The sequence below is a fragment of the Podarcis bocagei genome (genome assembly GCF_964188305.1).
Source record: "Podarcis bocagei genome assembly, chromosome: 7".
NCBI classification, from domain to species: domain Eukaryota; kingdom Metazoa; phylum Chordata; class Lepidosauria; order Squamata; family Lacertidae; genus Podarcis; species Podarcis bocagei.
The window spans coordinates 32,760,559-32,782,199 of record NC_138132.1 but is presented as its reverse complement, the minus strand read 5'-3'; the positions used below and the strand labels follow the sequence as shown (position 1 = coordinate 32,782,199).

The 21,641-nt window shown below is 44.8% G+C and overlaps 1 protein-coding gene across 3 annotated transcripts in view; it reads left to right on the top strand.

The window, feature by feature from the left end:
* Positions 1-21,641, top strand: part of RIMS3 (regulating synaptic membrane exocytosis 3) — a 70,850-nt gene that overhangs the window by 19,526 nt on the left and 29,683 nt on the right. For 2 of the 3 annotated variants that reach the window (XM_081202115.1, XM_081202117.1), the window contains exon 2: positions 19,983-20,247. In XM_081202115.1, the coding sequence (XP_081058241.1) occupies positions 19,983-20,247 (265 nt within the window). Of the gene's footprint in view, positions 1-7,599; positions 7,854-19,982; positions 20,248-21,641 lie in introns of those variants that run through there. The other variant, XM_081202116.1, reaches the window with a different exon arrangement.

Sequence of the window (21,641 nt, the reverse complement as noted above, 5' to 3'; positions counted from 1 at the left end):
TGCATAACCAAGTGAGGCTGATCAGGCCTCCCTTTTTTCCCTTGGGCCCCATGCCCACCTGGTGGCACACCACTGCCACGCCCTTTTTTCCCTTCCTGGCTGCACCCTACTGCATAACCAGGTGAGGCTGATCAGGCCTCCCTTTTTTCCCTTGGGCCCCATGCCCACCTGGTGGCACACCACTGCCACGCCCTTTTTTCCCTTCCTGGCTGCACCCTACTGCATAACCAGGTGAGGCTGATCAGGCCTCCCTTTTTTCCCTTGGGCCCCATGCCCACCTGGTGGCACACCACTGCCACGCCCTTTTTTCCCTTCCTGGCTGCACACTACTGCATAACCAGGTGAGGCTGATCAGGCCTCCCTTTTTTCCCTTGGGCCCCATGCCCACCTGGTGGCACACCACTGCCACGCCCTTTTTTCCCTTCCTGGCTGCACACTACTGCATAACCAGGTGAGGCTGATCAGGCCTCCCTTTTTTCCCTTGGGCCCCATGCCCACCTGGTGGCACACCACTGCCACGCCCTTTTTTCCCTTCCTGGCTGCACACTACTGCATAACCAGGTGAGGCTGATCAGGCCTCCCTTTTTTTTCCCTTGGGCCCCATGCCCAGCCCTTTCCCTTGGGCTTACCGTGTTTCTGCTGCAGAGTCCCTTCCCTGGCCAGTCCTCTTTCCTCCCTCGACCTGGGTCCTTGCTCTGGAGCGGTGTGGCTGGTTCCCCCCACAAATTGGTAGGGTGCGCGCGTGGAGCCTGCAATCACCGATCCGAGCTGTCCACCAGGTTGAGCCTGGCTCTCTCCAGCCCTCTGAGGTGGGGCAGATTCCCGGTCAGGGAACCAAGATGTAGGCCGAGCCTAGTCCATGCCAGGGAATCGTTGGCCCGCGTCCTCAGATCCAGAGAGAGAGTAAAAGAAAACACCAGGAAAGATCCTTCTTTGGAGGAAAGCAGTTTTATTCTCTGTGCACAGGAGACAGCCAGCAGAATAATTTCTGGAAGACTGACGGCCCCGAAAATACCCCTCTGCAGATTTTCTTATACCTTGAGTGGGCTCTCTCCCTCCTCCCCACGCCCTCCCGAAAAAGTTTTCAACTTATTTTTAGCATGTCTATAGCCTTCTAAAACAGCCCTCCCTATTGTTCTTTCTAAGCGTCCTGCATCCCCCCGTCTCCTCCCGTCTGTGTCTTTTTTTTATCTTGCATTCCTAAGGCGAGGCTATTTCTAGCTTACAGTCTCTGTCTTATCTTGCATTCCTTGAGGGGCCCTTAGCTCAGAAATTAACTTACAGAGAATATGAAGATCCTTCTTAGGTATATATGAAGATCCTTCTTAGGTATAAAATATAGAAAGCAACCCTTCCCTCTCCCTTCATTGGGGGACTGCATTTGGCCTCTGGGCCTGAGTTTCTCAACCCCAATAAAGAAGGATGAAAACAGGAGTCTGGTTACACGCTAATCTTGATGGCAATTTTTTTTTTTTTAAAAAAAGAAATGTCCCCATGGAAATTCATCAGCGTATAATGTGAATTTCTCCTAAACGTACACATTTTTGTGTGCAGTTTTGCCTAATTATACATATCTTTGCACAACATACTTTCCCTAATAGCCCCCCTTATGCTCACTAATTGTGCTTATGCATACTTTACCTTAGTATATGCATTTTTCTACACACTATTCAGATGGAGAAATGCATTGCAAAATTTGGAGAACTGCAAATTTCAAAGGATAGCTGTGTTTCAGTTCACCCCCTTTTTTTTTTTTGCAACCTGTGAATTGGGAAGGCTCATCTTTAAATGCGAGCTGAACTGAATTTCTCCTCCCTCCCTCTATTCTGGCTCAGAGCCATGTATCAGGCTGCCATTGAATTACCTTGAATGGTACCTTTTGCCCTCTTCAGTAATGACCTTTAGAAGTGCAAAGTCTCTCTTAGACAGTGGCATTTCACATAGTGAACACTTGTCACACCCCTGTTCTCCTTCCAGGAAGCACTGCCTGAACACCCCAACCCTCACATGTTGCTACAGGCTTTATTCTGCCTGCTGATAATTTACTCTGCAATAGCGAGTCCTGACCTGGCTACTGAAGTACGAAGTATGTCTGTCTGGAAAAGCAGTTGACTGGGATAGGAGGAAAAAAGATTACATTGCTCTGCCCAAACAACAGTGTTTGGGAAATGACTTTAGCTCAGTGGTAGAGCATTTGCTTTCCAGGTTCAATTCCTGGTATTTCTAGATAGGGTTGGAACCCCTGTTTGAAACTCTGGAGAGTCATTGCTGGTCAGTGTAGACAATACTGAGTTAGATGGACTAAATTAGATGCATTTCTTTACATTACAGTGGTACCTCGGGTTACATATGCTTCAGGTTACAGATGCTTCAAGTTACAGACTCTGCTAACCCAGAAATAGTACCTCTGGTTAAGAACTTTGCTTCAGGATGAGAACAGAAATCGTGCTCCAGCGGCGCGGCGGCAGCAGGAGGCCCCATTAGCTAAAGTGGTACTTCAGGTTAAGAACAGTTTCAGGTTCTTAAACAGAAATCTTCAGGAGATTTCTGTCCATCCACTTTCCTTTTTATGTCTTACATTCTCTACCACTCATCAAGTAATGCTCCATTTCCTACCCAACAGCCTCTGTATCAGTAAATGAAAGCCACTGCTTCAACAGAATGACCAGCTTGCAGTACAAAAAACACCACTGCCTTTTGCAGAACAAGGTCTGTGTGTGCCAGGCAGGCCTGAAAAGTTGCAGCTTGCAAAAGTGAAGTTTTCTGCCTACCCCCACCCAGCACATTCCAAAATGCAGTGGTACCTCGGGTTACATACGCTTCAGGTTACATACGCTTCAGGTTACAGACTCAGCTTACCCATAAATATTACCTCGGGTTAAGAACTTTGCTTCAGGATGAGAACAGAAATTGTGCTCTGGCGGCATGGCAGCAGCAGGAGGCCCCATTAGCTAAAGTGGTACTTCAGGTTAAGAACAGTTTCAGGTTAAGAACAGACCTCCAGAACAAATTAAGTACTTAACCCAAGGTACCACTGTACTTGGCTGGAAAACGGTATTGCTAAACTTGAAGAAGTGTGCATTTCAAATCATGGCTGCATTTTTTCCCTTATTGTTTCAGAAAGTGTGAATTGGGCATTTAATTTCTCCTCCATCCCTTCTGAGATGACAAAACCTTGTCCAAAACCTACATGGATTAGGATACTGAGAAATCATTTACAAACCTCTCCTCAGATGCAGCGGGTTTGTGTGTGCATTCACACATACTTGCCTTCTATGAAGGGGCCAATTCCAGCTTAGATGCTACTGTTGAGGTCTGCTATACGTATGATGTTTCTCTTCTTTGGCCTTCCCCATTTTTGGTGACCTCCCCTTGTGATGGGTGGTGGATAGACTTCAGCCCTCTTCACTGACCTGTGCTCTGCAAAGATTGCTCTCAGCCGCCTCTTTTACCCTGAATTGGATTAGGAAAGTTAATCAGCCATTTGATGGAGGTCTCAACCCTTCCTGCACTTCAGGATTAAGAACCTACTGCCAGAGCTGTTAGCCACTTCTCTAACATGATAATTGTTTCTTGGCTGCTAATATATCCTGCCCCCCCCACCCGCTTCCTTGCAGTGAGAATAGCTCTGTCTTAGGGGAAAGAAAGGCTCCGGAAGATACTGGTATTGCCTGTTGGTACGACTGTGCTCTCTTGATGTCTAAGCCACAGGAAACCTTTCCTTCACAATAAGAAAGATAAGAAAGCTCTGATTCACACATGTATGCATGTCCTTTGATGACTGCAATGCACAGAATGCCACAGAAGCTTTCTGACATCAACTTAAATGCACTGCTTTTCAATAGAGTTTGTAAAGGCCAGGGCTACACAAGTGGCCGAGTGGGGTGGTGCGATCCTGCAGTAGCAGAATGGACTGTGCCGCTTCAGACTTCAGGTAGGGGGCAGGTACCATTGTTAATTGTCTCTTATGTGTTAAAAACCAACCAACCCCAAACATCATTCAATTGACAAGGAAATAGGGAAGCTTCTAATCCAGTGTGGTGTTGCATTACTATTCTACTTGCACGGAGTCCCCACCACCACCTATAGGCTGACGGGGATAGTCCAGTCTAGAACCTCAGAACTATGCCACTATGTTCAAGATTTTGGGCTCAGTCTTCATATTCAGCAGCATGAGTTGATGTAATGCTGAGGCAATAGAATAAGAAACCTTATTCTCTGAACTGCATGTGGAAAGGAGATTACCATTTTTGAATACTCCCCATGTTCCCAGTTAATTGAAATAAACAACATTGAGGAAAGCAATTCTAACCTAACCCTGTCCCTCCTGTACCTGCTTTCTGTTTGCAAGGAGGGGTTTTTCTCCTTGATGTAGGAAAGCAGTAAAAAAATATGATTGGCCCACCAGGAGTGATGCAGCTCATTTTACCACCATATTGCTTGTTTGTTTGTTTGAAACATGCCTATATTGTCCTTCAATTAAACAGATCTAGAGTAGTTTTCAATAGCTCATAAAACACAATGCATTTGCAACAATAAGTAAAACACTTTATTGCAGCAATAAAAAAGCAATTGCAACAGAAATGTTCTAGGCAGTCTTCAGGGACAGCCCTATGCACAATGCACTGCGGTAGTCTAACCTGGAAGTTACCCAAATGTGGGCGACTGCAGCTGAGCTATCTCCATCCACGAGGGGTTGCAGCTGACAGAGCAGCCTTAGCTGGTGGAAGGTGCTCCATGACACTGAGGCCCTGTGGGTCATTAATCACAGAGCTGGACTAATGAGCATCCCCAGGCTGTAAATATGACGCTTTAGTGCAAGTGTGATGATTTCCAGAACAGGCTGAGTAACACTCCCCTGGACAAATGAACTGTTCAACACCAGTATTTCTGTCTTGTCAGTACTGAACTTCAGTTTATTCATCCTAATCCACTTCACCACTGCCTCTAGGCAATGATTCAGCACATGGACTACTGAATTTATAGGCCCACTCTTAGGGGTCATTTGTAAGTGTGTGGTAATCAAAGGTAAAGAAATCAACAGATGTGCAACCCAATCCAAACTTGATAGTTTTCTTTTTTTACCCTTTCTTTATGAGGGCAAGAGATGCACTTGTGACCAACTCTGGCTTTGTCCAGTGGAAGACTGAATCTGGAACATGGGGCGTAGAAGGAGGAGACACAGAAACTTGATAAGCTTTAAAGATGAACCAAGTGTAGAACGCCATAGCTTACAGAATTTTTGCGCTTCGTGGTTGACTCTTAGCCTCATCTGCCTAACCCAGGGCCTGGATGTAGTTTTCCAGGCCTCTCTGGCTTGCATCCATCTCTAGCCCTCTTCTGCACCTTCATAAGGTACTGTTGCCTGGCTGGAATGTGTTCTTGAGTTCTGATAATGCCCCTTGCTTGTCAGGATGGAAAGATTGCTCTGCCCACGTTTGGATCTGGCCCCTCCCACCCCAGAAGGTTGCCCATGAGGGGCCATTGGGCTGAAAAAGGTTCCCCATCTCTGGGCTAGAAGCTATATACTGTATGAGCTCTTCTGGGTCAAGAAGTCAGTCCTAAGGAATGGGTGTTCTCTTGGTAAGCCCTGGACATCTAAGCCAGGATTTCCGTATAGCAACTGCTGCCATTACTATTTCACCTCCTTTTCTGGGTCCTCATTCTACAGTTAAATGGGAATTTCAGTTCATTGACAAGCCTGTTAAGTTGCTAAGAGAAAGCATCTATTCCATCCTCCGTGAAACTTGGGACAAAGATATGTGAGGCTACATTTTCCTTGGTTCCTGAGGAATGCTGTTGGAGTAAATTTATTGTTCAGCAGTGGGCAATGAAACAATTCCAGGTGACTTCACTCGAACCATAGTTTTCACCTTAGTCTTCAAACATCTTAATTCTGGAGCTGCCTTTCTCTCCTGCACCATGACCAGCATAGACAAACGAGCATTTGGATGCATGGGCTATTTTATACTCAGCCTAAGAATCAAGTGCTCTGCAAAACAGAGCAACAACAACAAAAACTGAAACAACAGTATGCAGATATTCAAATTCGCCCCAGAATTTCATTTGACAAATTTTACGTACAAAATTTTGAACCTGAAACTCATATTTAAACATTGTGTGAAATTTTAAATGAGTCCAATTTTCAGTTAGATTTGTTGGCATCTCTCGATTAGTTTGATTTGGGCAGGTGTCAAACCTCATAAACTGTCACCTCTCAAATACTAAATCCGATTAGACATAGGCCCAGTACACACAAGCATAAATGTCACTTGGTATCTAATCACTCAACAAATCCCTTATGACTCTCGGCTCAATGTCACAAACAAACAAAATTCCCAGCATCCAAATTTTACCCAAGATTCTATGGTTTCAATTCACCTGATCTTGTTTGTGGATCAGCACTGAGGCAGTGCTGTCATTACCAAAGCAGAGGAGCAACATTATGTGTATTGATTAACATATCATTTAAAAAGAAATACTGATGTAATGAGACGATCACATCTGGATTCCTTTCCTGTTGTGATTTAATCAATGTACTTATACGTAATTACAGCATCAGAAACAAACCCATCAAGATCCCTATGTTGCCTGGCATTTTGATCAATGCACATTTGCTCTCCTCCACCTGGCGGTCTGTCAGTAAGAAAGAAAAATACATTATGCAAACCTGCAGCAAACTGTGCACCTACCAATCCTGAAATTAATTTTAGAAATCATTCTAGTCAAACCAGAAACCCACAGAATGAAAACAAGATGGAATGGGGTGCACACCCACTCATCCCTGGCAATTTGCGTTTGAGGTGCTGTGAGGTGATGCTGAAGCTCTGTCTGTGGCATGTGATCTGCGATGTTCAATTCATGCATGATACAATCACTGATGTCGCCGCCATCAGAAGATGGAACGTGTTCATTTGCAGCAACTCACAGTGGCAGGCAAATTCCAAAGAAGAGGAGCCCGTTTGGAAGGATTTTAGGGAAAATGTGAGGGTAATGGGGATGCATGTGCTGTGTGCGTCACCACTTGTCAGTGATCTGATTAGCATTGTGGAATAATGAGCCAGTGATTTGTACTGCTGTGGTTGAAATCCAGAACACTTGGAAGATATGGATAAATATCCTGTGTATTCTGATGAACCTTGAACCTTGTCCATTGAAACTTGAACTGTTAGCACTGTACTGTCTGCTTTCCTGCACTAGTTCAGACCCAGCGTCGTATCAGTGGTACAGGGATGAGGGTGAATGCTGCGTGTGGGTTCAGCAGATTCTTGCCCCCCTCTACATTTCCTCTGTGGCTAATCCCTCCCTGTCACTGTATACTATCCCCCACCCATGGCAATAGAGTTAATGGGGTGGGGAGGAGGAGACACAATATTTCTCTCCCCCATTTCATTTCTGGAGGGGAAAGAAATCCAGAGGCTGCTTCCCACATGCTCAGACTTTTCTTTCTTTCTTTCTTTCTTTCTTTCTTTCTTTCTTTCTTTCTTTCTTTCTTTCTTTCTTTCTTTCCTTTTTTCTCCCTCTCCCCCCCCCTCCAACTTTTGGCTGTGAGGAGAATTGGGTCAGCAAGGTAACCATGGTAATGCTTAAGCAAAGAGAGTCTACAATCCAGCCCCCCCACCATCTCCCTCTCCCTCTCCCCTTCTCTCTCTCTCTCTCCCTCCAGAAACCCTTACATTACAGATTAACTAGATTGTCAGCTCCAGCAATGAGATTTGGGGCCTGAATCCCTTCCATTTGGGGGCCACGATTATTCCGATCTATTTCTGGAGGGGAGGTGGAGGGCGGGTTGTTGAGCTGCTTCCGTGACTCCATTTACACTTGGATGCGATATAGGACCCATCCATCTCTAGGTAAGGAGCATCCTTCTTCCCATCAGCATTGATGTTTATTTTCATTGATGTTGGGCAAATGGGGGAGGGGGAGGGGGAGGGGGTGCATCATTACTTTTGCAATAACCTTTGGCAGTGTCAATTCTGGGTTGGCAAAGCTGAAATTTTTAAACAAATACAGTGAGGAATTTGTCCGCCCCCCTCTGCCAAATGACTGGGTCTATGCATTGTATTTTCCTTGGCACAAAGGAAGATTTCTGTTTGCATTTTGCATGCATGGCTCTTTCAAAGAACAACCAAGCTGGCACCATGAGGCAAGGATACTAAAAGATGCATTCTTTTCATGTCCTGCCACCTCTTTGCTTCCTAAGGGTCCTGGCAGGGATGACAGGTCATCAGGAATGTGAAATGGATGCATGATTTAAAAGAAATCTCAGAACAGTGTCTAGAGGCACAAATCTCACACATTGAGTTCAGTGGCCTTTACTCCCAGGTAAGTGGATGTATAATTACAACCTGGTTGAGCATCTGTAATCCTGTTAGCTCTCTCTCTCTCCCCCCCCCCCGGTTCACTTGAAATGAGTTTTTCATGATTTTAGGAACCTGGTATCTTTGAGGATGTTTTCATTTGTTAAAAAGTCAGAAGATGAGGGACAGAATGCTTCTGCAAGAGAAAGACAGCAAGAGTTGGGAACTGATTGAGCTTCTCTTGCAAACCTTCCCCTCTTCTTGCTGTTTATTTGGAGAGAAATGATGAGGAAACGAACAGCGGTTTGGTTTTGGGATGCTGAAGTGAATGATGGTATTAGCTGTTGTGGGTCTTACAGCAGCCACCCTGTGGCTAAATTAGCAGTGCAACTCTCAGGGTTTCTTTTTTGGAACTACCTTAAAGGCATAAACAGCCTGGGAGAGCCAAGGAAAAGGTAAACCGAACAGACAGGCTAAGAAAAATAGATGCCTCCTCTTGTGTTCCAAAATAAGCAAAGAAGCACCCACCGTTTCAGTTTTTTGCCTCACCTTCTCTTTCACATGTTGCATTGCCAGCGATCTTATTGGCATCGCTGTGACATAATGATCCAATTTCTGCACCCACCCTAGTCTGGTCAATCTCAGCAGCAGCAAATAAAGAGCAGGGCAGAAGAGGCAACTGACATGGTCCTTTCTACCTTCTTTTAGAGAAGGCTTTGATTATTGTTGTTGTTAATCATAAATGAAACATAAATTTGCTTCATTTATGAATCACTCCCAATGAAGCATATCAAATCAATTTCACAATACAATAAAAACATACAGGACAATTTCAAATCCAATGCAGATATCGATTGGGATAAAAATCTCCATTTGGAAGTCTTATTGAAAGAGGAAAGCAAGCCCTTTTACTAACACAAATGTTCCCTCATTTAGCTATCTATGGATACAAGAGGTTTGAAGGATTATTGCACCCCACATCTTTCTGCCAGTCGTGCCTTGCCCTGTCCTGAAGCACAATTTCACTTAACATTGTGGAGTGTTGTCATTATGATAGCAAAAAGAACTGTGGTAATTAGTTGTTCCAACATGTGCTTGGTGTGGGAGAGTGGGAATTAAGCAGACCAACAGTGCAATCTATTGGATTCCTATCTAGAAGCAAGCCCCGTTGAGTTTCATGGCGCTTATCCCCAGGTAAGTGAATATAAGGTTGCAGTCTAGTGGCCAAACTATACATGACCCTAAACCAGGAGTGGCATTCCAGATGTTGTTGGCCTTTAACCAAACTGTATGGGGCTTGTGGGTTTTCTATTTCTATTCAACATCTGGAGGGTCACAGGTTACCCACCTAGACACATCACTTGCAGTTGGTGCTGCATCCATGTCCCCACTGTTGCCCTGAGGGGGGCTTAGATGGAGATGACTCACCAGCAGCCACCAGCACCTCTTCGATGCCACCCAAACCTGAGGTCATTGCTCTCTAATCATCCTCAGACTCATCTGATAAGCCTTCTGTAATTTCTCCTGCTCCATGGCCCTGCAGGAGCATGCAACTGCAGAAACAGCTGTGGACTTCGCTGGACTTTAAGCCTTCAGATGACTTTGGTCCTTTGCTGTGACAACATTTTCATTAGCTCAGCCAACAGGGCTTAGCACTCCTTTAACAGAGGTTGGATGGCTATCTGCCATGCATGCTTTAGTTGGGATTCCTGCATTGCAGGGGGTTGGACTAGATGGCTGGTTGGAAAGAGTTGTGCATCTCTAGCAGGTTGCTTAAGAGAAGGTTGAAAAGGATTTAACTTGTTAAGAACTGAGGTTGCAACCTTCAACCAGTCATTTGTTAGATTAGTCAACTAAAAAGCTGACCGCAATAAACAAAGCAGCAGTTTTTTAAAAAAAAAAGTGGTTAGCTGTCTTAACACCAGAATGGGCAAAACCTGTAGGTGGCAGACAACTTTTTAAAGTGGATGTTTCCCCTTCTCTTTCACTCATGAAAGATGCCTGTAAGTTGGGTGCTGCTGTGATATGTAGAGACAACACTTAAACACAAATAAAAATGTCTTATTTACTCATAGAGGTATTGTTTCATTCATTTGCTAATAGAATAGAAATAGAAATTCCGTATCGGGTAAGAGTTCTTTTAATTGGCTGATGGACCTATTAAGAACTTGAATAAGGTGTGTTAGGATAGCTTCAGTGCTGGTGTTGTATGGCATCATAATGAATTTTCAAAGGGTCTACCTCAGAAACCTCAGCAGCCTCCTTTGTAATTCTAAGGAGAGTTAAGTACCTTTCACTCTATATCTGGGTCTCAGTGTTGCTATAGGTGCATTCAGATGAATCACTAGTGATCCCATTTGGATCAAATTGGGCTCTTAGCACTCTTTTGGCTGGGGATATGGCTCTCCCATCTTATTCATACTCTGGCTCTGACTCCCCTGTAGCTCCTTTAGCTCCACAGTCATGTAGGAACACATAAGTTTGGAATCCACTATGGGCCCTTTAAGGATTGCAGGCAGCTTTCCTGGGAGAGGCAGGCAGAGCAGCTTTCCTGGGAGAGGCAGGCAGAGTCACTGGAAAAAGAGATCCCGACAGCTTTTTAAAGCCTTCACATAATTTTGGTCCTTTGCTGATAAAACATCTTTCTATAGCCCAGCTAGCAGAGGGTACATAGAACTATCCATGGTCCTGATTGTTGCTCCCTAGAACCTGCTATGACAAAGGCAGTAGTCAACTGACCAGCCTTGACCTTGCTTTTTATACCTGGACTTGTTTCCACATAGCTGTGATCTCAAGGAGCTGGTGTTGTCCCATGCCAGTGGCCTTATAGGGAGGAACTCTAAGGTGCTCTAAAATGTCATTTATTCAACCCAAATTGTATCAGCATGTATTCTTTGTCAGGGGTGCTAGCCAAACAAAACAGTACACTGCATTTCCATGGAGCAGAACAAAGTAGTAGGACTGGTCTGTAACACTTCAGGCAGCAGATGAAGGAATTCACAGGGCATTCAAAACTCTCCCTGTTTTGAATAGCAAATAGGCACTGTTTTTAGGGAGAGAGCAAAACTAGAGCTTTTTGTTCCCAGTGTGCTACTTTGCTGCTCACAGAGAATCTTCACATGAAAGAGCATTCTAAAAAACAATATCTCTTTCCTGCTATCAGAAGAGTGGGGACCATCTCCTTTTGATGTTTTTGTTGAAAAGGTCCAAGCAAAATGGTAAGAGACAATATTTTCAGGGCCACCAGTATAGGAACATGAGATCTTTGCAATGCAAGTAGGAAAGGTTTTGCACCAGCTCACGAAGTGAGGAGGGATGATGGAAACTCACAAAATGGATTTGCTGCCAATGTGATAAAGTGAAGGCAAAGTTTTTCAAATTGAGCTGCTATTAACTGGGGACAGGGGGCAGGGGACAGGCAAATCTGAGGTGATCTGCAGGAGGCTGCAGTAGAAAGCAATTGCCAGCAGCTGAAAAGCCACTTGTATATATGAGTACCAATGCTTAAAATGTGCTGGGATTATTTTAGCCAATTTAACTGTCATTCTTTCTCTGCAGGGAATTCTGGGCACAGTAGTTCTGTGTGTAGGGCCAAGGAATCTGTGGTAGAGAATTCTCAGCATCCTCATCAAATTCCAGTTCCCAAGATTCTTTGGGAGAAGCCACTGAAGTAGCATGAAACCAACTTTTCCCTCATTGTATGGCTGAATACCTAGGTTTACTAACATTTTAAAGGTAACAGCAGCCAATCGCTACAGGAGAAGAGCTTTAGCTCAGTGCTAAAGCAACTGCTTTGCACTGGAGTGATTTTTGACATGGGACAGATAGGACAAATAAGCAAACACTGGCAATTTCTGCTCCTGTTTCGATTTTTGTCAGAATTCTCTGATGACCCTAGTGAAGTGCACCTAAAATGTAATGTGTGAAGTGACCCTGAGAACTTCAATTATATACCATTGAAAGCAGGATGTTACAAAAAGTGTGTGTGTGCAGTTAAGGATCTCATTATTTTGACTATTACATTACTCTTTAATTTTCACCACTGTGCTAAGTATTGCTTTGCCATTTATGGCTGGCTTGAAGGAAAGGTCCCCTGCCTCGTTCATTTTCAGAGAATAGAAAAGCGACCCGCTAACCCATTTTGTTACTAGGAGCTGGTTAACGCTCTTGAGCAACAGCCAAATCTTTTATTGAAAGGCTGGCAAGAGAGGTCTATTTATCTAAATTTCCTGGGGAACAGCTGATTTGCAGGACTAATTGAGGGCTGGGGTGGCGTTGGCAATGATTTAAACTTGCCGCACAATGCCTGTCGAAAACAGAGTCCTGCTCCTTGACAATAGAGATCATTGTCCAACAGCCTACAGCCAGCACTGTCTTTGTTCTGGGCCACAAAGAAAATCTCAATTTCACATCCAAATTCTGAACTGAGAAAAGCCTGATTCTGCAACCTGAATAGATTCTGCAAATCAAATGAAGGGAGTCCCCTGGAGATTGAATACCCTGCCCTTTTAATATTCTGTTCATTCCACCTTGGGGCTTCTTAGATATTGTGGCTGTTCAAGGTTAATTTGCATTGCCAGAGGCTTAAAATAAGAAGAATGGAGAGAGAATTCAGTTTCCTATCCAATATCATTGTCCTTCCCTTTGACTCCCCATCCTGCCCCCACTATATGATTGGAACAAAGTCAAGGGGAACCATCCACAAGGGAATTCTCTTGCAGAAACTTCATTGAACTGGATGGGGAAAGCACATGGACACCATGCTCTTGAACTTCTGCCATTCAGGTGCAGGAACTTTTCCCAGTGAATGGTGCTTTTATTCAGCACCTCTGTTTCTAAATGCGTGAGTAGCCTGGTGTCTCCTGCACACACTGGGAAAACGAAAAACCAAACGTTCAAAGAGCAGTGCAGGGCTGTTTGCAAAAAGGCCTTCAAACAGCTCTGGACTGTGCTTTGAAGTCATGAGAGTTAGGGCTTCAAAGCACAGCATCATCTGATGCAAGATGATTGGCAGGTGAGTGGCTCTGCCTGACAAATTTGACCAGGGGTGGGGAGATAACGATCTGGTCTGGCCAGAAAAGCCTCCCCCACCCCTGTGGTATAGAGTAAACTGATAAGTCATGGCTGGGCCTCCAAATTTGACCCAAAAGGCCATTTTGCCCACCCAATATTCACCTGACATCAGGTGCAGGACAGGTAAAGCTGTGGCTGCAAAGGAACAATGGGAGCCTTAAAGTGAGCTCTCCCAGTTCTTTTGCAAGCACAGTTTGGTTCAGAATGTTTAAAATTGGCACAAAATGCAAGCTGTGCTGCTTACAGCAGAGGTTAGATCCGCCCAACATCATATGATGCCAGGTGATTGACAGGGGATCTGGCCCTCTGGCCAAAAGTGCTTCCCCGCTATGATAAGTAATCTGTAATTCTTTCAGGCAAACAGCAATGTTGGCAAGCACTCTTTCTGGAATCAGATCAGATGAAGGGACAGGGCTACTATGCAGACAGAAGCAGGCTTAAGGTTCAGTCACTCTAATTCACTTCTGTGATTGGTAGACTGTCAGGGAAAGGGGGGCAGCTACCCCCCTCCACTCCACAAACCTGAGTTGCAAGGGGCATATTCCTCCCAACATTTTCTCTATGCTTCTAAGAAAATGGCTGCCATTCACTTTTATAGATGAGCCTTAGCTCAGTGGTAGAGATCTGTTTTACCCAAAGGTCCCAGGTTTAATCCCTGGCATCTCCAGATAGGACAGGGGAAAACATTTCCCTTAAATTCCGGAGACCCGCTGACAGTTAGTGTGGGCAGTACTGAGCTTGTTAGATCAATGGCCTGACTCAATATATAAGGCAGTTTCCAATGTTCCAGTGGCAGAGCAAACCCTTTGCATGCAGAAAGTCTCAGGTTTAATCCCTGGCATCTCCAGGTAGGTCTGTCTGAAACCCTGGAGAGATGTTGCCATTCAACGTAGCTAATTCTGAACAAGATAGACCAATGATCGGATTCAGAGTAAGGTTTCCTGTGTCACCACTAGATTTCTCCTTTAGGCTGATGAAAAACAGTCTATTCTCTATAACCTCAAGGTGCTCTGTACTCAGGTCTAGGTTAGTAATCCCTTTGCCCAGTATTGCCACCTGGAAAGGAGACCTGGGACAGAAGCCTCCCTTCTCCAGCCATCCATAATCAGGGCCAGCCCTACCATTCGGCAATGTGAGGTGGCTACTTCAGGTGGCTGATTTTTAGTATCATGAAAGAGTAGCAGATTGTTAGTTCTATCATGGTCCACTTTTTGCTGCTTGTGGTATTTTGTGCCCCAGGTGCCCAAATAATTTGGCAGGCTTTAGGTACAATGCCCCTTTACTGGAGGGGGACACCATTTGCAGCTCTACCTCAGGCAGCAAAATGTCTTGGGCCAGCCCTGTAAATAACAGAGATGCTTATCCGGCTTCTTGCCAGTGATTGTCTCAGCACTCTGGTTCTTTCCTTCTTACGGTCTCCGAGGCTGAGTTGAGACTCGTGTGTGGCTGTATCATGCCTATTCTGGGTAAAGGGCCATGGCTCAGTGGCAGAGCATCTGCCTTGCCAGGAAATGACCCTAGGTTCAATCCCCTGTTGTGATAGACCACTATCTGAAAGAGAGAGAGCTCCTGCCAGTCAGTGTAGAAAATATTGGGCTAGAGGAACCAGTGGGCTAGACAGAATTCAATTCATCTGGGATGTTTTCCCACACAAATTCCACTGAAACAAATGGAGGATGCAGAAGGCCACAGTAATGTTATTGTACGACACCCAACTATTTAAGTGAGGTTTGTGCTGTGGAACTTCTTCGTGGATTGTGCCTCATATTCATCAGCGTCTGCAAGTAGGTGGCCTGTGAACTTTCTGACTCCAAGCATCAAAATATTTCAAGTTGGACCAGCAGTAACAAGCGATTTCCCCTCTTCCTTGCTCCTTAGTGCTGTTTAGCATCCAAAATTACGTTTGCGACCAGAAAGGAGGAGAAATTTATTTATTTATACCCTGCCCTTCCTCAGAAAGAGCCTAGGGCAGCTAACAACCTTTATCAATACATCTGGGGTTCCCAAAATGGTGCCTTTACCATCTGCCAAGACTGCATTTCTCTTTAAAAAGAAAAAGAAAAGGCTTTCATTGGTAGGGGTTGTTTGGTTGGGTGCCTGTTGTTGTTTTTTGTCTGTACATTATTTGTTCAGGGATCCACGTTTTGTCTGTTCTTTGGGGTGGGTGTCTGAACATCACCGTTTATTCTTCTTCTGTGGAATGAGTACATTGATGTGCCTATGACAGAGCCTTAGCTTTCCAAATGTGCCCTCAGGACCCAGAAAGATTGAGAACCCCTCCAATAAATCAACATCACCAAAATCACAATGCCAAAATCACAAGGATGCCACAAAAGTTGCTATAATGTGGAATAAAATGACAGGAATTTGTTGTCTCCCAGTTAGCTCCAACCAGCTAAAAGTGCAGCACAAAACCTTTCCCACACCAAAGCAGTCCAATTCCACCCAGGCACAGCTGGTAACTTGGCAGGCCAGTGAGAAATGTCATCTCTAGAGATCTAGAGAGTTTGCTCATATTTAATCTTTATTTTTTTTCCTCCCCTTCCTCCCCACTTTTTTCTTTCTTACCGCTTTCCTGGAAGTGTTTTCCAAGGCGCAGCCGCCTTCCCCTCTTATTACAAAGTGGCAGGGAATGAATAATTTAGCTTCCTCTAGATGATGGATGCATCCCATCACATGGGAAGGCTGAATTATTCATGGCAGGGAAAAGCAAGAGTGAGCAAGTTAGGCATCTGGGCATTTTAGAGGAGCGTTGGAAGCTGCCTTATAGCGAATCAGGCCGTCAGTTCATCTAGTTCAGTACTGACTACACTGACTGGCAGAGGCTCTCCAGGATTCCAGGCAGGGAATTTTTTCCCATTCCCTACTTTGAGATTCTGCTAGGGATTGAACCAAAGGGTATCTGCGCACAAAGTGGATGCTCCACCATCGGGTTGCAGCCTGGCCCACTACGGTCCCTATGGCAAGGCTGAGCCACTTTGGCACAGAATGGGCAAAAGGAGACATTTGCTGGGAATGTGACTAAAACCTAGGCTATCCCAACAGCAGAAGCTGCCAAAGAAATTAAGTGGGGCTGCAGGTGGGGAACCTCTTATCTAGGAGCTGAGAGTGGTGGCCATACCTCATACTGGCCTTGCCGCACACCCTCCTTGAAGCGTGATAATCCTTTTTTACTTGCCTGGAAAGAGTGTGTGTTTGTGTGTGTAAGACCTCTGCCTTGTGACATCAGCAAGCTCTAGTTTCTGAGTCTCGAAGGACACATATCAGAAAATGTCTGGGAAATAACTGGAATTGAGTGTTTTGACCATATTATGCCTGTGAAATGTCAGTTCATTTCTGGGCACGGTTTAAAGTGTTGGTTTTGGCTTTTAAAGCTGTTAATGACTTGGGAGCAGATTAACTGAAAGAGCCTCCTTTTCTTGTAAGTACTTAGCCAGCTCTTAAGATCTTCAGAAACCCTAGTCTGAGGGCCCTCACCAAACAAAATGAACTAAGGAAAGGGACTTTTCATTCAGTAGAGGCACCCCAGTTCTAGAATAGCCTTCCCATAGCTGTTTGCGCCTTTATGATCAGGAGAGAACCTTCCTATTTTCTCAGTTCTTTAACTTCTGTTTCACAGCCTGGGCCTCTCAGTTTTAAACTGTTTTAATTTTTCAGATCAAGCCATTCTAGTTTTTATTGTTCTGTGCTGCATGCTAATACTGTATTATTTAAAAATGTGTTATTACAACATTATTAATATTGTATTAAAAGCTATAGTTCAGTGACAGGGCATAGTTCAGTCCTAGCTGCAATCTCTGGCCTCTCCAGATATGGTTGGGAGAGACTCCTTTCTGAAATCCTGATTTGCTGCCAGTCAATGTAGATAATACTGAGGTAGATGGACCCAATGGTCTGGCTTGGTATAAGGCAGCTTATATTCCTATTTTAAGGGTGCAATCCTATAGCTTGTGAAAGGGGAGAGGGATACAACAGCACTTTAACCACTCATTTGACACCCTCTTAGACAAGCACCCCCAAACTTGACCCTCCAGATGTTTTGGGACTACAATTCCCATTATCCCTGACCACTGGTCCTGTTAGCTAGGGATGATGGGAGTTGTAGTCCCAAAACATCTGGAGGGCTGAGTTTGGGGATGCCTGCTCTTAGAGATGCAAAAGGGGTGGATAGAGTAGCATTCTGTGTTCTTCCAGATATTTCTAGGCTTAGATTTAAAACAACAACATTGAAAACATTTTCCCTCCTGAAAGGGAAGCAATAAGTTTAGACACACTCAGAAGTCTGACCAAATTTCCCTTTGTTTGGGGACCTAACAGGGAACTGGAAGAGCTTAGGATAGTTCAGATCTCACCTGCTTTCCCATAAACTCCACTGTCAGTTTGGCCACAGCAGCAGAGGAGCCCATGTCATTGGAAAAGGCAGCCAGGGACAGGAAGGCAGATCATGGGCCTACTGTATTCTATCAGTTTGGCGCTCATACCCCTAATGGATCAAATATTTAATTCACTGATGGTGATTCCCGCAGAGACAACCTAAGGAGGAGATCCTGTATAATTTGTGCATATAGGAAGGAAACTGTATCTCAGTGGCTGGAGAACTCACTTTGCATGCAAAATGTTAAGGGTTCATTTTTTCGGCTAAAGTTTCATGGGTGAGAGTCAAAGAAAGGTCTTTCCCAGCTCTAAGACTTGGAAGCAACCTTCCCCAACCTAGACAGTTTGGACTATAACTCCTATCAGCCCCAACCAACATGGCCATTGATATCCTTCTAGCTGGCTGTGCCAGCCCACTTGCAGGCTCTGCCATTAGCTAACAATAAAGAAAAGAAATACGGTGATAACCATAATAACCTTTTATACCCTAAGCTGTCAGTCTTTGTTTAATTATGATGGTAAATGAAAGAACATATCAGAAGACAATGCCAAAGGACCTGCTTACGTTGTATGAAAATCACAGTTGAGCTCTGGTAAATAGATCTCCTGGACATTAAGGACAACAAAAACAATTCAAGAGCTTCCCAGAAACTTGATTTCTGGGTGTTACACTGTTGGCTTCTAAAATAAGACTGAGAGTTACACCATCCAGTAGGACTTTTCAAATGTAGATATAGCCATTGGGTATTCATTGATCAGGTATCAATATGGCTATAGGAAATGTTTGGAGGATTTGACTAGATTTTCAGTAAGAAAATGATACATATTTTATTAAGCACACTGTTTCTATGTACTCAAAAGTGTCTCATGGAGTCCAGTGGGTCTTTCTCCTAATTATGCTGTGGCTGAGGCTCCCAAAAACGCCTTTTGCTATCCTCCTCTTCAGTGCGAGAAATAAGAACATCCTGCATGATTTATGTTGCTGCATTTTTTTTTAATTTTTTTTGTTAAAGAAAATTATGGTCTGAGATGCAAACATCTCTGTTTTCTAAAGACCCCATCTGTGTGTACTGCTTGGTACTGTCATAATTCAGGGACAAATGCCATTGACTGGGCACAGCTAAATCTAATCCATGCCACGCGAGAGAGCTAAAACAGCTCTAATGTTCAAGCTGGCGGTCAGCTCTGGCGGGGTGGGGCAGACAGCAACACTCAGCAAAGCTTTAGGGCCGTGGTAGCTGGTGTCCATCGAGACTGGCAGGGTGGAAAGCACGGAGGCAAATAGTAGATGGAGACAGGACCTATGAGAGGCAGAGCCAATTAATGCTGGTTTTGTTTCCCCCTCTTTTTGGTGGAACGCTCTGTCACAAGAGACTAGGTCCCTTCGGGACCTGACATCTTTCTGCAGGGCCTGCAAGACAGAGCTGTTCCGCCTGGCCATTGGTTTGGACTCAGACTGACCCTTATGTTTTCCCCTCCACTTACTGTTTTGATCTATGGACTACTTTTAAAATAAGGCTGCATTTTAAATTGCATTTTAACCTGTATTTTAACCCCTCCTTTTATGTTTTTATTGTAATTTGACTGGTGTTAGCCACCCTGAGCCTGGCTCTGGCTGGGGAGGGTGGGGTATAAATATTTTTAATAATAATAATAATAATAATAATAATAATAATAATAATAATAATAATAATTCCCTGCTGAGTTCTGTCAGAGAAAACCTGAGACTAAGGACTTATCCGCACTTCCTCTTATCCCTCTGCTCTCCACCCCACCCCACCCTGGGAGAAGCCACTCTTTTGTGCTCAATTGGAACAAACAGAAAATTGAGTTTTCTCTGGATTGATGTTTGCTCTTAGTGCTAAGGAGTGGGTTTTCTCAGGGAAAGGAGCAGGGCAAGGAGGAAACTGCTTGGACCCATGCCTAGAAAGTGTGGGTCAAGTGGAAAACGGTTTGGATCCATGCTTTCTGGACACAGGACAAGCGAAAGTGTGGACGAACTCTGAGGAGGAGGAAGCTGACAGCTGGGATGACCAACACTTGGTTTTAGTTTTTTAAGAAAAAGGTGAGTAAGGGGGTGAGGACATGTTCCCCCCCCCAATAATACTAGAACCTGGGACCTTTGGTCTTATCCCAGCCTTTAAAATACATAATTATAATGTTCAAAGTGAAAAAAAATTGAGACATTGACAGTCTCTTTCCTCGGGCTCATGTCTCCTTTGTCTTCTGTTGCAGCTTCACCCTGCTGGCAAGGAGCCACTGAGATCACCTCAGGTGACCATGCTTAACGGGGAGACAAGTTCCTCCTCAGCCAGGAATGTGGTCCGGAGCTCCAGCATCAGTGGAGAGATGTACAACATTGAGAAGAGTAATGCAGGCAACCCGGATTCAGCTAGCCTCTCATCCAATAAGAAGCGGCGATCCAGCCTGGGGGCCAAGATGGTGGCTATTGTGGGGCTGTCCCAATGGAGCAAGAGTACGATGCAGCTCAACCATCCTGGTAGGGAGGCTGTCAAGGATTTTTGTGTGCTGCGAGATACCAGGGGAGGGAGACTGGAATCAGCCTGAGAGTTAAGCAGCTTCTATGTATGGAGGGCTGACTAGGGAAGCCTTGGAGGACTCCCCTTAAGTGAAAACAGTGCTTTTGATCATGCTCAGGGACATCATTTCCTGCCAGAAAGCAGAAATTTTATTCATTTCAGGAAGCAGAAGGAACTCCAAGTCCCATGCTACGCGATAATAAATGACACTTGTAGATATGCTCAAGGACAGCCTTCCCCTTACCTGATATCCTCAGGTACTAGCCAAGGCTGGTAGTAATTGTAGTCCAAAACATCTGGAAGGCACCAAGTTGAGGAAGGCTGCTCAGCCAAACCGCTGAGTGACTATAGTTACCGTTTATTAAAGAGGCCGATATGCATGTCAAATTGACAAGCATCTCTGCCTAGAGAAGGAGTTACTCTTTCCTGATTTTAAAAAAGTAACCACAACAAATGTTCTCGAGAGACAGTTAGGTGCTTGGCAATTCCCTGAGTGGTGAGAAATGCCAAGAGATTTGGAGGCTTAAGTTGTTGCTGTTGCAGTATCTAATTTATTTACATAGTTACCAGCAGCAGGGAGGCAAACCTGCCCCCTCCAAGGTTGCAAGTTCCATCTAACTTCCTCCCCCACCAGTGGTAGAGCATCTGCTTTGCATGCAGAAGGACCCGAGTTCAATCCCTGTCACCCCACAGGTAGAGCTAGTAAATAGTCCTGTCAGTATAAATAATACAGAGCTAGATAGACCAATGGCCTGACTTGGTATAAGGCCCCTTCCTACATTCATATGATGCTCCTTGCTGCTGCTTCTTCTGCAGAGTCAATTAACTCCCCTCTCTCACTTACATGCACATTTTGCCCTTTCTTTTGCCTGTGGAATAGTTTCTCCTTGCAGAATTTCATGCCACTGCTCTCCCCAGCAGATAGCTTATGCTTTTTTTTGCTTCAGCTCGGCTGCGGGCATCAGGGTCAGCTGCTATCTGGCACCATGCTTGCTAAGCTGCTGCCTTGTCCTCAGGAGTTAGGAAGGGTTAGCACATAATGGACAGCTCACGCTGGCTCAGCCACCTGCCCCTTTTCGTCCCATCTCTCGCCAGAACAGTGATCAAATTATAATCATTTAATAAGGGGAAATCCCATTCCCGTCTGTCCTCTTTCTCTTCTGCCCTCTCTCTTTTTCTTGTAACCTCTAACATCGGATGGAAGAAATCCCCTCCAGTCATTGTACATAAATCACACAAAAGGGTTCACAGTAGGATACTGAACAAGCCAAGTGGCTGAGCGACATCCCTTAGGTTTCGCAGCATGCCTCCCCAAAGGACTTTGGAGAAAGGCCCTGCCACACTCTCACAGCCA